Genomic DNA, 18,325 nt, shown 5'->3' on the forward strand with positions numbered 1-18,325 from the left:
GCCACCACCCGACACAGCCAATTAGTAAGGGTTGTCACGTCAACAGAACGTGCCAATTCGTTACGAGTAGCACACCGGTGTGTTGGAGAGCATATCCACAACATTAACAATCTGAGTACGACGTTTCGCCAGTAATTACAACTAGCTTCATCAGGCGACAGCCAGACTTGTGGAGAAGTCCTCCTGTTTCGTTCATTAAATAGAGGGCTAGCTGTGATAACGTCAGTTGTGAGCCCAGCACGTGCGAAGTGTAGGGGATTAATGATTACATCTAAATTACAATGCGTATCCATTGCCGGTTGGGTTATTCGTATGGCAGTCAACGTACATTATGCAACACGGATGTTTGGTCGTTAGCTCGTGTGCGCGTGAATGTGCGTGTGCATGGGGAGCGGTGGTGGAGCGGTTAGCCCACCGCGCTACGAACCCGGCGACCCGAGTTCGATTCCAGCTCACGGCTAACAGAGGTGACGATTATCTGAACCTGGTGCGGTGTGTAAGTAAACATCGCCACTGGGGAGACAAAGGCGGTGGGCGTTGTGCTAGCCCCCCCCAAACTCCCTCGTGTGCCGTGCCAGCCTTCGTAGGTGCTCGCTAACAGCACTTGCCCCTACAGTCTGTTAAGGCTACACGGGGGATCTTTGTTGTTTGTGTGCGTGGTGCATGCAGGCGGCGGGGAGCGGTGCGTGTGTTCTCATGGTGAAGGACGCTGGGAGCCCGGTTCCTCTTCCTCCGAGGGGGACGGCTCCTGCAGTCCACCCCAGTCCAATACCCACCAACAACCACAAGGCCAGGGAGCATGGCTCGCCCAAGCCTGCCCAGGTAGTCGACGTCGCTCGGCATTCTCCGTTGAATTGGTCCGTGTCATGATCTGGCCAAATTTGTGTCCAGACCCTCCACCACCCAGCGTGGCGAACTAAATGCAATTGTCACTTGGTGTTGAATTTGTGACGTTTCATTTGAAACTACGTCGAGGATCTTCAGGGTAAAATTATCTGCCGCTCCGCAACGTCGTCGCCTTTAACGCAGCGACGGACCGGGAGAGCGGGCGCCATACACAACATCGACCGCGTCGAGTTCATTAATACTTCGTTGCCACAGTTGAACAACTACTTCACTCGAGAACACCGCCGTGGAGACTCCGCTTGCAGATTACGCACGGCGCTCGCTCGCCCGCTCGCCCCCCAGCGCGCGACCAACGCCTGCCGCCCCCCTCTCTGCAGGCGTCGCCCGTAGCCGTGCCAGGCAGCCGCAGGAAGGCACCGATGCCGGCCGCGCAGCGCGAATCCCCTCCTGGCCACGCCACCGCCGCCGCCACCGCCGCGATCCCCGGCCACGCCGTGCTCCCTCGCGGCTCCGTGGCGCCTTTCAGCCTGCGCGGCCTCATCACCGCCCGCCGCTTCACCAGGAACCTCAAGGTGCTCGCGGATTTTAAACACGCGCACACACGGCCATGTACGTGGATACGTGCGTGCGTGCGTGCGTCTGTCAAAATGAAAATACAAATTATCGTGCTGGACTTGGTCTCGCGTCCGTGAACAGCACGGCCCGCTTGCATTATTTTCCAGTTAAATAAGCCGATTATAATTGTAGCCGATTAATCGACTTGTATGGCTGGTCGTCCCAACGCTATATACACACACACACTCCCTGAGCCGTCTCGCCCATGCCGCCGTGCGCAAACATCGTTCGATGATCTCAACGCCGATGAAATCAAAGATCTGGAAATAAATAAATATCAAATTTTGATTTAAAGCTTTCGTGACTGCAGCAATTCATATTCTTAGCTCTTTCGGTAAAGTCACGTTGTGTTATGGTCGAAACGTCGAGAACATTTTTATTGTTTTATATATATTTTATTATTTTATTGTTTCCCTTCAACGTGACTTTACCGAAAGAGCTAAGAATATGAAATAAATATCAGTTAAGGATTTCAATAATATATTTCACCCGCCCATCAACAGATGTCTGGAGTGGGCATTCACAATCGCTCTCGAACGCTGCCGCCTGCCGTGCAGGGCAAGTGACGCCGTAGTCAATAAACACTCTCGCATTTCGCGTATGGGGATTTTTCTCTCGTGGATTATTGGGGCGTTGCTCATCGTCGTGGAACGTTTGCTTTTCAAGAAATGAAGCGGAATAACAAAGCTCTTGCAATGAATCTATAACTCGCAGGATAATTCGCCCGGCGAGGTACTCACCCTGCACCCCTTGGGTCCCCCCGGCAGGCGAAGACGGCGCAGAGGATCGCAGAGAGGAAGCAGATGGAGGGGCGATCAGGCACTGGCGACCATGGGGCAGAGGTGAACTCCGCGAGGAGGCACAGAGGGCCAGTGTGACAGTGGGGACGGCATGGGCCCTCGTGTGAGGTGAAGGGTGGCCCAGATTGGGCTAGCCCTGGCCGCGGATCGGACTACCTTTCATGTGAATGTTAGGACATTCAGAGTTGGAAGTTTTACAATGAATAATGCGGTCAATGTAATTTCCCATGTACTGGAAGATCGTGAGGGTTTGGTGGTTGACAGTCCACCTGCAGCCTAGTCCTAGTGTTGAACATTATCTAAATGTTAATTTACGTACAAATGAACATTATAGACATGAACATTATATACCAATAGACTTTGCAATTATTTTTTGTATTAAAAAAACCCCAGGAACAACAAGAGACATTCTTCACTGCATGAGACACTTTCCTTGTTGATGTGTTCAAGGGCATAACCACAGACGTGAATTTGCAAACGTTTGGAACCCGCGAGCTTAGCGCATTAAATACTCGGCAAGGGTAATTTCGCGCAGCGTAAGGTGTAAGTGGAGTCGAGTGCCCCTCACTGGAGTGGCGCGTGCACTGTTATTGTTTCAACGCTTTTTACGAACCCACCGATTGCAGATTGGGAATTGTGTTCTCCCTGCGGGCTCTCTGGCAATTAAAGCATATTAACTTTAAGGAGCTTGCGCGCCTGCGCTGTGAACCTGGAGACTTGAAATGCATTTGAGGCCATAGCTACGAACATCGGTGTGGAGTGATATCAGAACCGGTCCTGCGCACTGTTCAGCATGGCATCACGAAAACCCAATCCGGGTCTGAGCGATGCCCTCAGTCAAAATCTGTCGTGAAGTTTATTTTAGGTCGAGCCTGAGACTCTGTCCTGGTCTCGCGAGTTCTCAACTGGATAAGCGTACGATTATAATAACATTGGGGTGAAAATCTATTTTCTCTCTTTTGTGTGTGTAATCATTCCCCTAGACCGGTTACCTATGTACGGTGCGAAAGAAGTTCAACATACACACATATACGCACCGTGAGTCGTGCTAATCGAATTTCGTGGGTTGGGGTCTAGTTGCCTCGGTGTGCGTCGCTCCCATTGGCTGAGCAAACGATGGGGCCGGCTACGCCTCCCAGACCAGCGCTCACTCGTAAGCACCATTCAGATTTTCAGATTTTTTTTTGTAAAAAAATTCCCCGGGCCAAAGAGCACCATAACTGAATCAGCGTTCTACAGGGGTCGCGCTCAGCGAGGTCTGCCTGTACAAGGTCACTGGTGTTGGCCAAACATCCCAATTCTGAAAATGTAGCTGCACACTACTCAAATGGGATTATACGCAGCAGCAGCATCGCCTCCTGCTACGAAAACTTGGCAGGACGCTCCCGCAAAGAGCCTTGGAACCGAGTGAGGCTTTCCTGTGGGTAAGCAAGCGTGATAATAAACAAGTCAAATAATAACCTCCCGTCTCTTTCGTCAAGGGTGGCTCGGCTGGGGCCGGCCACGAAAGCTTTCCCGTGGAGCGCCTGGAGCGCCTGCTGGAGGAGACGCTGACTCGGCACCTGGGGGAGGGGGAGGCGCTCGACGCTGCCGCCTGCGCTCGCCTCGCGCCGCTGCTCAGCGAGGAGATCAAGGGTACAGCACCCACGGCCGATGGCGAGCGCTGCGTGTTATGTACTTGTGTGTGTGTTGAACTTCTTTGGCACCGTACGTAGCCAACCGTGCTCGTCGGAGGTGCGGGGGTAGGACAACAAACTAAACACAAAAAGCAGTGCTAGTTCACAGCTCCAGTGGCTTCTGAATATCGGAAGGAAGAGCGTTCCAGACGGCCACAGAAGCGCATCTGAAGTCACCGTCTTTGTTTAATGGCTATCCAAAAGCCGCTGCGAGCGTAACCGGAATTCGCGTGATGGTTTACGCTCCTTGATAAGATCAGCAAGGTGTTGTTGTTCATTTGTGGCACATCTTTCACTTTTGCATCCAACTGGTTCGGTGGATCAAAGGGGGACACCGTTCCACGTCAAGGTGTAGCTGTAGCATTCAAACAAATTAACTCCAACAATTAACGCTGCCAAATATCCCGGTGGGGCCAGAACAGTCCCAGTTTCTCGAAGGAGGCCCCATTGTCTCCCTCATGTGACATTCAGGATCTTGTCGCCGGGTTAAACTCGTCTGGCCCTTGCTCGAGTCAACATACAGGGACAGCTGCCACCGGGGGAACTCTTGGTTGAACTGCAGCAGGGCATTGTGAATGGTCGAGATGCGCTCTCGCCACGCCGAGGCATCCAAGCGTGCCAACCGGAGCTCCCCCTCTGCACGCCGCGTCTCCCCCTCCTCCCGCACAGCTCGTGCCAAGGAGCAGACCCCCACGCGCTACAAGCTGATCGTGAGCGTGACGCTGGGCAGCTGGGAGCGCGAGCAGGTGGTGGTGGCGAGCCGCTGCCTCTGGGACCCGGCCGCCGACGCCTTCGCCTCCCACCACTACCGCCGAGGGGCGCGCTTCTGCGTCGCGACCATCTTCGGCGTTTACTACGAGTGATGGCCGTCGGGGTCGTCTCCCTGCCACCCCGGTCTCGAAACGAAATCCCCGTCGCCGCGGCCGTCACGTCCGTGACGTGCGCCGGTGCGTGAGATTTACCGATCCGTGCACCCCCCCTCCCCCTCCCTACTTTGCGTGACATCATCGGCCGTAAATCGCGGTGTCGGCGTGGTCGCGGACGACGCCGCATGTGTCAGGGCGGTGAGCCCGCAACATTGTGGAGGGTCTGCGACCGGGTCTCGGGCTATCTGTCAACAGACCGAGAGTCTGCTCTGTCATCTTGTTTGAAACACACACGCGCGTGCGTATAAAAACATCTTCTCCTTTAGTCTGATCCAACTGCAGGGATAAATAGGAACCTGCAAAATCCAACACAGAACCTGAGGGGGTGGAGAGATCAAAATCGGCCACGGTCTCTCCACAGCTGATCTCGACACGACGCTGAAGAGGCACTTTTTTCATGTGGGTCAACTTAGGGGAGGCCTTGCTTAGGCTGAGTTATGAATTCCCGTTGTGAGCGTGGGCGGGAATGCCAATTCCTGGCTGCCTCGAGTTGTTGGTCATCTCAATAACCACCAGGCCACCGCTCTTCACGCTGTGAAACCAGCACTTACATCATGATGACAAGATCCATCGATTAAAATATATCCCTGCGCTTCTGTTGCACGGCATAGAAATATTCACAATTCGTGAAATTTGCATTTGAATGCAAATGATAGGTTGAGTTAAGATTGAGGCCAATGACACGAATGAAACAGAACAAACATGACAGATCAAGAGAATTGCGTTCTCAAATCGTGACAATTCATCAGATCATGGTGGGGGCTAGGGGAGAGAGGGTGGAATTGTTTACACCCCTGATGCCCACAATGCCAACACTGGCTCTGGCCCATCGGTAGCTCTCGGCCAGGGTCTCGTGAGCACTGCTTGACCCCGACTGTGAGCCCATACGGTGAGATGCACCGTCCTGGACCCGCTGCTAGATGAAGGTTACCTCCTGGACATCTGTGAAAGTATACATGTTCTGTTTCTGAAGGTGTTTCAGAGCTCTTGGCATTTGGCCTCTCGGTGGCCATCAAGAGAATCTAATCGGGCAAAACGGAAGTAGCTTTATTTTCCGTCTGACCTCAAGCGTCATCCAAACGGGACATTTTGCTGTGGGTTCGGCTACCCGAGTTTGATTCCTGCCCACAGCTGACGTCAGTAGCGGGAGATATTGGAACTGATCCCGGGTTTCCCCTTTCACACATTAGCCAGTGAGGTGAAGTGCAGACAAACAACCTCCGTGACCGATACAGCATGGGGAGACTTTAGTCCACACTCGATTGACATAGGGCTGCGAATTATTCAACCATTCATGACAATTTAGAGCGTTATGACAATGGTTATAAACAGGTGGGACATCTGCCACCAGTAATTCAGCAGCCAGAACCAACGCACCGCTGCTTAAGAGAGCAGGCTTGATATTCTTCATCATCATCATCAAAATTTACCGCCCGATACTACTGCGCGAATAACTGAGCTCAGAGGGCCTTGTCCTTCATCCAGGTATGTTCAAGAGGCTTCCACGAGTTGCACTTATAGGAAAACCCACCAGGGTCAAGGCTTAGAGCAGGGGGCATCAAAGGGTGTCACGTGGAGTGTGAGAGTCACTTGAACAATGGGGGCTCCCTCGCCCCTCGACAGTCACCTGGACCCAACGATCTGCGTCACTCCTGAGAGAGTGTGTAATCTGGTCGCTCAGCTGCCCGTTGCAGGTCGGCCTCACAATTCAACCTGAGCACGCGACGCCTCTTGATCATCTCCAGCGTCTCTCGAGAACAAATATCTTGCTCGCCTCGGGCTTTGGCTCTGGGGCAGAGATTAGTTTTTTCTTCTTAAGCACCAAACAGGACCTTCAAATACCTTTCGTGGGCCACACATTAACACACACCTCAGACGTGGCCGAGCGATTTAAATGAGAAGCAATGTTGTTCCCAGATAGAACATATTCTCCTCTCGTACCCGATTACTGCGCCCAAAGTTTTTGCAGTGATGGATGTCATTTGCAGGCCATTGTGAAGAGGTGCGTCTCATGTGGCTGCGAGCCCAATTAAATGTGCGCACGTTGAAATCATTTTCGCACCGTACGTAGCCAACTGTGCTAATCGGAGGTGCGTTGGAAGGACAACAAACTAAACACAAAACGCAGTTCTAAAGAAATTCGTTTTCACTCTAGATTTCAAAGTGCAAAGCTCCAGTTGCTTCTACATACCGGAAGGAAGAGCGTTCCACATGGCTGCAAGAGCAGTGCATCTGAAAGGCGCGCGACGCGGTGACCACCATCTTTGTTCGATGGTTATCCTGTGGCCAAATCTGGACGTGCTCTAAGGTGTGCACTGGCAGCTTTGAGTGCGTCTCGATTGAAGACCTCCGATGTATTTTGAAATGTCATCCACTTAACTCCATTCGACATGTTGTTCAAACATATTTACATGACGATAACTTTATGCAATAGAGTAAAATGCTTAAAATGAAATAATCGTTTCCATTTCGTATCGACACGTGTTTTGCTCGAAGAGGTATTGGAAATGTGGCGGCAGTCATATGCCATCAATGTGAAGACTCCTGTGGATGGTGGCATTGTTATAAAGAAAAAATAATAATTTATCCATACTATTTAACTAAACTTTAAAAAAAAAATGATTTTATTTGTATGAAAAAGGATTCGCCTAATGTCAGCGAGTTTGTTATTCTACCTGTAAAGTTAATATCGTCACGTGCTTTTACAAACTGTATATGTATAACCCTGCTGTCACAATTGTTTGCAATGCAGATAACTACAGTAATTCTGAGCCACACATATCGTCAAACATTACTGACATACATTAATGTCTTTTTTAAGAACTTAAACTGGATCGTATATCATATCTGAGTCATAAAGTATTTTTTCAAGGTCATTCGTAAATACAAATTTAGAAAAATTGCATCGACGTGTTAATCATATTTTAATAAATTCTCAATAATTCTAACTTCATTTATATTTTTTTCTTTTCACTTGGGTATGCAGCCTCACATTTGTATTAACAATTCTATTCGTATTAAATTCGAGTATTTTTCCTAATGACTAAATTCAACATATTTGATCTCTCACAGCCATATCACCATTTGGTTCGACTGCCAAGTCATGTACAACTCAATACTCGGGCATTAGAGGCGAGATAAGAAGCCATCAATGGGACCCTGAGAAGCGGTTCGTCATGTCAAACGTCCAGAAGCTGTTCCCTTAACACGGGATAATTACGTCTGATGAGATTCCACCCAACAGCAGCAAATCTTAAGAGGAAAAGGCAAAACCAAACGATGACAATTAAAACTAAGTTGTGCCACTGAGTGGTGGCCTGTGATAGCCGGGGTGGCAGTGAGAAGGTGTCCACGTGTCCTGTTGTTGTTGTTGTTGCTGCTGCTGCTGTACCCTGCTGGGGTGGCTGCGTGGCCGTCTTGGCAATGCAGAACGAAGGGACTTGCAAGAGGATGCCAGACCGCTGTCTTAAGTGAACTGCCGAGATGCAGACCACGGAATGTCGCTCACATTTAAACCGTAGATGTACATGGGGCGTGCTGCAGCGATGTGGGGTGGGGGGGATCTTGGGGGGAACACGCGGGGTGGGTAATTACAATAATGTTGACGTGTCCGTTTGGCATTCGGGTAAATACTGCGATTAATTGGAGTTGACAGAGGTTACAAGAATGGGCAAGTGGGAACTTACGGGGAAAAGTCGGATAATAATAGTAATATGTAAATAAATAAAAATGCGAGACCTATAAAGATGCTATCATTTTTGACAAGAGGGTATGCTCTCTAAGTAGCGGCAATACCAGACAAATTGAAAGAGCATGTGCTGGGCAAAAATAAATCAAGGTTAAACGAATGTGAACTCTGCCATGGCTTGTTGACAAGTTCTGAGAGTACAAAGCCAGCCAAAGTCGATGGTGCTGCGTCACTGCCCATGTAAAATATTGACCTTGAAAGTTTGCTGCCTGAAAGCTCGGGTTGTTTTCTCAGGCAACAAATAGCAGCAGTGTTTATAGTGACTGTTGCATTTAAAGTCATAATTTAAAGCCCTCGTCGGTCTACTGCTGGATGAAAACCTTCCCACAGCGTGTCGGTCACGGGGGTCGCGAGACCATGCTTCACTAAACTGGTCAGTAGTGTGGTGGGTTGGTGACCACAGAACTTTCCACTGATGCTAGCCGTGACGAGGAAGTAAACTCAGGTCACGGGGTTTATATCGCGGTGACCACTGCGCCACCGTAAAGTTTACAACTTAGACACATGAAAATATTTATTTTTGGTCCACCAAAAATATAACCAAAGAATGATTGCAACTCGATATGCATACAAAAAAACACACACTCGCATAGGCCGTGTGCATGCACAGGGCAAGTGCGCACTAGGTGAGAAGCGTAGGAATCACAGCGACAGGAAACACGACGAGAGCAAACTCGCACACGGTGGGGGAGCGCAGTTGTCACTCCACTGCTGGATGAGGGCATCTGCTCGCCGTGCGGGCCGTCTGCGGTTGCTGGAGACGGCGGAGGGCGCAGGTTTTGGATGTTTGCTGCTCTCTCTGCCGCTGTGCACAACGGGGGAGAGAGAATGAGACGAGAGAGCCAGAGAGGGGCAGTCGACACGAGGCATGCGCGCTGCCGATGTTGGGATTCATCTGAGAAAGGAAAAACAAAAAGCACAACAAAGAAGCCAGATGAGCCGAATGTGTTTTTGTTTTGGATTCGAGAGGCCGTCAGTGGCTCCACGTGCCTCCTTCGCCTGTCAAAAGCGGCCCCACGTTGCCATCTGTCGACTTCACGTCGATGGCACGAAGACGCCTTCACCGCATTACGCCGTGTAAAAAAAACAAAAAAACAACACATCTTTAAAAGCGAATATCCTAAACGTTTTCATCCAAGACTCAACCCTCGTTACTGCTGCTACAATCTCTGAGTCAGCCAAGCCTCCAACTGGACGCGTCCCTCAACCCTTCACTGACCCCCCTTGTGTTTTGTTTAGCAAGCGGCACTGAACACCGAGGCGGCATCACCAGGGAAGGGGTTGAGATTTGAGAACAAGCGCGCACGACGACCGCTTTATGAACATAGCGAGTCTCGCCTCGGGGGCTTCGTGTTTGCAATGTCATCAACAGCGGCAGGGGGTTAAATCAACTTTGGCGGCTATAATGTGTTGCAGGGGCTGTGTTGCAAAGCAGCACCGCTCTCTCTCTCTCGAGGAGGAGGAGGAGGTTTCTTGTTTTCGCAAAACTATTTTTTGTGTGTTTTCGTCGAGGTGTGTGCCAGGGTGGGTCAAGGAGCATGATGTACCCAAGGCGCTAATGGCTGTTGAGCACTCAGCCATCACGGGTGGTATTTTAAAATGGAAGATTCGTGGGTTTCTCAGTCCGCTTGTCCTGGTGAGGGTCGTGGTGGCAGCAGCGTGTTGAGTCGTGGCGGTCCACACCTCCCTCTCCCTGGTGACAGACTCTTGCACTACTACACTATACACTACATCATACACTATACACTACATCATACACTACTACACTACTACACTATACACTACATCATACATTATACACTACATCATACACTATACACTACATCATACACTATACACTACATCATACACTACTACACTACTACACTATACACTACATCATACATTATACACTACATCATACACTATTACACTATACACTACATCATACACTATACACTACATCATACACTATACACTACATCATACACTACTAGACTATACACTACATCATACACTATACACTACATCATACACTATACACTACATCATACACTACTACACGATACACTACATCATACACTATACACTACATCATACACTACTACACGATACACTACATCATACACTATACACTACATCATACACTACACTATACACTACATCATACACTATACACTACATCATACACTACTACACTATACACTACATCATACACTATACACTACACCATACACTACTACACTATACACTACATCATACACTATACACTACACCATACACTACTACATTATACACTACATCATACACTATACACTACATCATACACTACTACACTATATCATACACTATACACTACATCATACACTACTACACTATACACTACATCATACACTATACACTACACCATACACTACTACACTATACACTACATCATACACTATATACTACATTACTATACACTACAGCAGCGTGTTGAGTCGTGGCGGTCCACACCTCCCTCTCCCTGGTGACACACTCTTGCACTACTACACTATAGACTACATCATACACTACTACACTATACACTACATCATACACTACATCATACACTACTACACTATACACTACATCATACACTATACACTATATCATACACTACTACACTATACACTACATCATACACTACTACACTATACACTACATCATACACTATACACTACATCATACACTACTACACTATACACTACATCATACACTACTACACTATACACTACATCATACACTATACACTACATCATACACTATACACTACATCATACACTACTACACTATACACTACATCATACACTATACACTACATCATACACTACTACACGATACACTACATCATACACTATACACTACATCATACACTACTACACTATACACTACATCATACACTATACACTACACCATACACTACTACACTATACACTACATCATACACTATACACTACACCATACACTACTACACTATACATTACATCATACACTATACACTACATAATACACTACTACACTATATCATACACTGTACACTACATCATACACTACTACACTATACACTACATCATACACTATATACTACATTACTATACACTACAGCAGCGTGTTGAGTCGTGGCGGTCCACACCTCCTTCTCCCTGGTGACATACTCTTGCACTACTACACTATACACTAAATCATACACTACTACACTATACACTACATCATACACTATACACTACATCATACACTACTACACTATATACTACATCATACACTACTACACTACATCATACACTATACACTACATCATACACTACTACACTATACACTACATCATACACTACCACACTATACACTACATCATACACTATATACTACATTACTATACACTACATCATACACTATATACTACATTACTATGCACTACAGCAGCGTGTTGAGTCGTGGCGGTCCACACCTCCCTCTCCCTGGTGACACACTCTTGCACTACTACACTATACACTACACTATACATTACTGTACACTGCACTACTATACACTACTATACACTACCATACAGAGACTGTAGCTCTTCCTGGAGAATTCCCAGGCGGCGTTCCCAGGCCAGCCGAGTGAAGTCGTCCCGTCAGCAGCAGCGTGGCCCTGGTCCGGCCCCGGGGGGGTCTTCTCCCGGTTGTCGTGAACCCACCCACGCCATGTCAGGAATGATGACGATGATGATTGTAGAACGAGGTGTAACACCGTGGGTGTTTATCACCTCATTCCGAGACGTCTGATCAGCGTGGAAAAGAAGGCAAAATGTCCTCTACAAGTCCCTCTGGTGCAGGCCCATCTGTCGGCAGTGCCCTGAGCGTTTGCATCAAGAGGTTTATATTCGTAATACTTACCACGAGGGAACTGCATATTGGCAATGAAACTGACATGTATACCAAGAACAAGAATGTTCCCATATTGAAAAAAACAAATCGAATAGTTTGTGTGTGTATGTGTGTGCAGTCATTGGTGACCGGGTTGACACCATCCACTCACTACACTTGAGAACCCGGTCAAATGAGTGGCTTGCCTGGATACGAATTCAGAAACCCAGCGGTGCCAGTTTGAAAGGCCCACACTCTCATCATCATCATGTCTGTAGGTTGAACTTCTTTAGCACCGTACGTAGCTAACCGTGCAAATGGGAGGTGCGCAATGCACGTGTACATCATCAATGCTGGCCTTAAGTGGCATTGCGAGTGGTCTCCACGCTGCTGCTGCTGCTGTGTGGTATAAACACGGCTTACTCTGGCGTGGTGTGATCAGTATATTTATACTGATTTATAATGGTTGCAATGAAATACTGTTGCACAATGGTGAATCCTACAGGAAACGCAATAACCATAGCAGCACACAATGTGTTTTATTAACCAGGTTACGTGCTAAAATGAAAATATTTGTTATTTTTTACACTTTGATTTCGCTTTACAATTAATGTATCACATTTAAAACCCATAAATGAAAAAAAACAAGGTGTATAACAATGCAAGGGTCTTGGCATGAGCTGTGGTGAAATCGTAACGGGAAGGAATTAAATACTGCAAACAGAGATGCCCAAAAAATATAACAGGATCGGATATTAGTTTGAAGAAGAGTTGGTGGCATGAATATCTTCCCCATTCCCATTTGGTATGTGCAGGTTTATGCACCAAAATCATACGTGCACGCATATGTACTTACATCTCTCACAATCACACACACATGTACATACATCTCTCACAATCACACAAAGACAAAAATCCCCCGTATAGCCTTAACAGACTGTAGGGGCAAGTGCTGTTAGCGAGCACCTATGAAGGCCAGAACGGTACACGAGGGGGTGGGTGGCCAGCACCATGCCCGACCGCCTTAGTCTCCCCAGTGGCAATGTTTTTATCCACCGCACCAGGTACTCATTTGACACTGAGTCGACCTAGGGGAGGCCCAGGACCGGTTCAGATAATCGTCACTGGTGTTGGCCGCGAGCGGGAATTGAACCCGGGTCGCAAGGTTCATAGCGCAGCGCGCTAACCGCTACACTACCGCTCCCCACAATCACACACACATGTACCTACATCTCTCACAATCACACACACACACATGTACATACATCACACACACGTACCTACATACAGAAGCTCTCACAAGCACACACACACGTACCTACATACAGAAGCTCTCACAATCACACACACACGTACTTACAGAAGCTCTCACAAGCACACACACACGTACCTACATACAGAAGCTCTCACAATCACACACACACACGTACTTACAGAAGCTCTCACAAGCACACACACACACGTACCCACAAACAGAAGCTCTCACAATTACTACAAATGAAAAGATCAGTGCTGGAGAAGACGTCAGCAAACAGGATTTTCACGCCTGCACTGATTTTATATTTACAAACGATGAATGCTATTTTTCACTTGGTCTTTAAAACAGGGGACATCAGAAGACTTGGACATGGCAAATACATTTTTCTTTTCTCATTCTTTATACCTTATGCTTTATTCTTACCCTTTCTTTATATAAAAACAAGCCACTGAAACTTCGTACTTTTAAAACACAGTCACCATGTTATCACGCGACATTTCCAAACCTTTACACTATAACCCTTCAAATATCGTAGTGGTTTTTTTCATTTTCGTTTTATCTTAAGAAATGGCTTCATCTTTAGAACATAAAAAGGCATGCAAGGGTTATTAGTTTAATCAATGGCTATTATTTAATTATAATATCAAATGTTCAGTGTCATTAACCGTCTGATACAGTAACTCATGTCTACACATTTATTCAAAATACAGGACGCTTAAAGAATTTTGAAACACCGATGGAAGCTAAGACAGCTTGTTTTTCATCAACAGTTCATGATATTGTTTCACTTCAGAGTAAATCATCCCAGGGTCATCACGGAGAGGCCATTGTGGTGAAGTTCAAAGTAGCAATGTCCAGGGTGCTCGACGTACAGATACCCCACTGACACGGAACGAGCACATAACTCTCCTCTCGACAAGCGACTGAATGCCGTGAGCAGCGACCTTTACAAAGGAGGGTGGGGGGGGGATAACAGCCGATAATTATGTTGTTATTGGTTGAATACATTGTCGAGACTTGTAAATTAAAGCGTTGTTCCTTTATGATTTCTCACTTTATTTTTAGTGGGATATCTATAAATGGTATCGCCCAAAATATTCGTGTGGGCTTGAATAAGCGGTGAGAATTTGCAATGGCAGAGCCAATTGAATGACTGTGGTTTGACGTTACGGGGCCGTTCGTTTGATTATTTTGTTTAAACACCGAGCCACGTTCATGACGGACGCGAGGCTTCCGTGAAGTTGTCTGCCGAAGCCCACAAGGCTAAGCTCGTGGTTCTAAGTTCGAGCAACACTGACCAAAGAACTGTGAATACCAACCGTTAGAAACTGTCCACAGTACAAATGTCTCCATTTACAATCATGTCTTTAAGGAGTGGCAACTGCAGGTAACAGCTTAATGTCTCCATTTGCAATGGTGGGGGAAGGCGAGAAGAGTCAGAATGCATAATAATTGAGAGAAATAAAAAGCATTTTAAGAAACAACAGGGACTTGGCCGCAGATACCCCACCACTATACACTCATCACCTGATGTAGGAATGCTTGGGTGTGTTACATCACGACACACGTTTTATTATTTTTGTAAAATTAAATCCTGCATTATACTAGAAACATTTCAAGACAGTGACGACATATCAACCGGCCTTAAAGTTAAATGTCACCATGACCAATGCTGAAACGTGGCCCAAATTCAAGAGCACTGCAAATATTGGCAAGCAGATTACGATAACAGTTACGTTGGGGTTGTAGAGCCTCATTTCCATGTGCACACAATTACGTTATGGAACTCACGATAAATGTGGGCTAAGAGTGAGTGGGATTTCAAAGCATTTACTGTAGTTACCCAACACAAGACGTGTCCTACACATGCCAACAGAAGGAAACAGAAAACGTGGACTGTTGCATAAAGCACACGTTAACATATCTCAGTGTGCCTTTTGATTTAAAGCTTTCGTGACTGCAGGGATTCATATTCTTGGTTCTTTCGGTAAAGTCACGTAGAAGGGAAACAAAATAATACAAAATTATTATTTTATATACCTTATGCTTATTATTTAATTGTTTCCTTTCTACACGACTTTACCGAAAGAACCAAGAATATCAGTGTGCCTTGTTGTGGAGGATAAATTATAGATGCCGGTATATATTGACAGAACTTCATTGTCTCCACGTTCAAATAAAAGTACATTTTAGTCCACCAGCCTTTTGGCTTCCCAGACCTATATTATCTCGTGGCATTTGCATACCTGTCAACCACCTTATCAGCGCCTATCTTATTACAGACCAATTCAGACTTGATTGGTCACCCCGTGCCCTTATTAATCTAAAAAAATGTTGCCTGTATTGAAACGGCTGTACGCTGTATGGACGTGAAAACTCAATTTCCCTGTACAAGAAAACGGGAAAATCGTATGGGTTGACAGCTGTGCATTTGCACTTGCGTGCCCATGACCAAACCACTACACATCTGGGATGAGAGTCATTCTCTCCACTATTCACATGGAACCAATAGCCACTGGCCGATTCGTTCACGAGAACACTGCCCATGCGAGGATGGTAATGTTGGGAAGTCAGCCTCGCCGAGTCCATGGATCCAGGTCCTTCATCCAGCATTATCACCAACTAAGTTATTTAAGACTCCACCTTCTTATAGCATTATCACTAAGTTACTTAAGACTCCACCTTCTTCCATCATTATCACCAACTAAGTTACTTAAGACTCCACCTTCTTATCGCATTATCACTAACTAGGTTACTTAAGACTCCACCTTCTTCCAGCATTATCACCAACTAAGTTACTCAAGACTCCACCTTCTTCCAACATTATCACCAACTAAGTTACTTAAGACTCCACCTTCTTATAGCATTACCACTAAGTTACTTAAGACTCCACCTTCTTCCATCATTATCACCAACTAAGTTACTTAAGACTCCACCTTCTTATCGCATTATCACTAACTAGGTTACTTAAGACTCCACCTTCTTTCATCATTATCACCAACTAAGTTACTTAAGACTCCACCTTCTTCCAGCATTATCACCAACTAAGTTACTTAATACTCCACCTTCTTCCAGCATTATCACCAACTAAGTTACTTAAGACTCCACCTTCTTCCAGCATTATCACCAACTAAGTTACTTAAGACTCCACCTTCTTTCAGCATTATCACCAACTAAGTTACTTAAGACTCCACCTTCTTCCAGCATTATCACCAACTAAGTTACTTAATACTCCACCTTCTTCCAGCATTATAACCAACTAAGTTACTTAAGACTCCACCTTCTTCCAGCATTATCACCAACTAAGTTACTTAAGACTCCACCTTCTTCCAGCATTATCACCAACTAAGTTACTTAATACTCCACCTTCTTTCATCATTATCACCAACTAAGTTACTTAAGACTCCACCTTCTTCCAACATTATCACCAACTAAGTTACTTAAGACTCCACCTTCTTTCATCATTATCACCAACTAAGTTACTTAAGACTCCACCTTCTTCCAGCATTATCACCAACTAAGTTACTTAAGACTCCACCTTCTTCCAGCATTATCACCAACTAAGTTACTTAATACTCCACCTTCTTTCATCATTATCACCAACTAAGTTACTTAAGACTCCACCTTCTTCCAACATTATCACCAACTAAGTTACTTAAGACTCCACCTTCTTTCATCATTATCACCAACTAAGTTACTTAAGACTCCACATTCTTCCAGCATTATCACCAACTAAGTTACTTAAGACTCCACCTTCTTCCAGCATTATCACTAAGTTACTTAAGACTCCACCTTCCAGCATTATCACCAACTAAGTTACTTAAGACTCCACCTTCTTCCAGCATTATCACCAAGTTACTTAAGACTCCACCTTCTTCCAGCATTATCACCAACTAAGTTACTTAAGACTCCACCTTCTTCCAGCATTATCACCAACTAAGTTACTTAAGACTCCACCTTCTTTCAGCATTATCACCAACTAAGTTACTTAAGACTCCACCTTCTTCCAGCATTATCACCAACTAAGTTACTTAATACTCCACCTTCTTCCAGCATTATAACCAACTAAGTTACTTAAGACTCCACCTTCTTCCAGCATTATCACCAACTAAGTTACTTAAGACTCCACCTTCTTCCAGCATTATCACCAACTAAGTTACTTAAGACTCCACCTTCTTCCAGCATTATCACCAACTAAGTTACTTAAGACTCCACATTCTTCCAGCATTATCACCAACTAAGTTACTTAAGACTCCACCTTCTTCCAGCATTATCACTAAGTTACTTAAGACTCCACCTTCCAGCATTATCACCAACTAAGTTACTTAATACTCCACCTTCTTTCATCATTATCACCAACTAAGTTACTTAAGACTCCACCTTCTTCCAGCATTATCACCAACTAAGTTACTTAAGACTCCACCTTCTTCCAGCATTATCACCAACTAAGTTACTTAAGACTCCACATTCTTCCAGCATTATCACCAACTAAGTTACTTAAGACTCCACCTTCTTCCAGCATTATCACTAAGTTACTTAAGACTCCACCTTCCAGCATTATCACCAACTAAGTTACTTAAGACTCCACCTTCTTCCAGCATTATCACCAAG

The 18,325-nt window shown here is 46.0% G+C and overlaps 2 protein-coding genes across 7 annotated transcripts in view; one reads left to right on the forward strand and one right to left on the reverse strand.

Moving 5' to 3' along the window:
* The window catches only part of LOC116948812 (uncharacterized), a 17,048-nt gene extending 9,232 nt beyond the window's left edge, over positions 1 to 7,816 (forward strand). The window contains exons 2-6 of the mRNA XM_076071805.1: positions 670 to 822; positions 1,224 to 1,418; positions 2,229 to 2,303; positions 3,743 to 3,896; positions 4,607 to 7,816. Of these exons, the coding sequence (XP_075927920.1) occupies positions 697 to 822; positions 1,224 to 1,418; positions 2,229 to 2,303; positions 3,743 to 3,896; positions 4,607 to 4,800 (744 nt within the window). The 5' untranslated portion in view covers positions 670 to 696 and the 3' untranslated portion in view covers positions 4,801 to 7,816. The remainder of the gene's footprint in view (positions 1 to 669; positions 823 to 1,223; positions 1,419 to 2,228; positions 2,304 to 3,742; positions 3,897 to 4,606) is intronic.
* Positions 7,817 to 13,980: 6,164 nt separating this feature from the next.
* Positions 13,981 to 18,325, reverse strand: part of LOC116948813 (single-stranded DNA-binding protein 2) — a 163,841-nt gene continuing 159,496 nt past the window's right edge. For 3 of the 6 annotated variants that reach the window (XM_076071804.1, XM_076071801.1, XM_076071800.1), the window contains 4 exons: positions 18,012 to 18,262; positions 17,629 to 17,975; positions 16,780 to 17,506; positions 13,981 to 16,650 (listed from right to left, as the gene is read on the reverse strand). The gene's annotated coding sequence lies outside the window, so the exon portion shown is untranslated. Of the gene's footprint in view, positions 16,651 to 16,779; positions 17,507 to 17,628; positions 17,976 to 18,011; positions 18,303 to 18,325 lie in introns of all 6 variants that reach the window. The other 3 variants (XM_076071799.1, XM_076071802.1, XM_076071803.1) reach the window with 3 other exon arrangements.

This window comes from Petromyzon marinus, chromosome 35 (assembly GCF_048934315.1).
Source record: "Petromyzon marinus isolate PM22_M1 ecotype Great Lakes invasive population chromosome 35, UKy_Petmar_22M1.pri1.0, whole genome shotgun sequence".
NCBI lineage: Eukaryota > Metazoa > Chordata > Hyperoartia > Petromyzontiformes > Petromyzontidae > Petromyzon > Petromyzon marinus.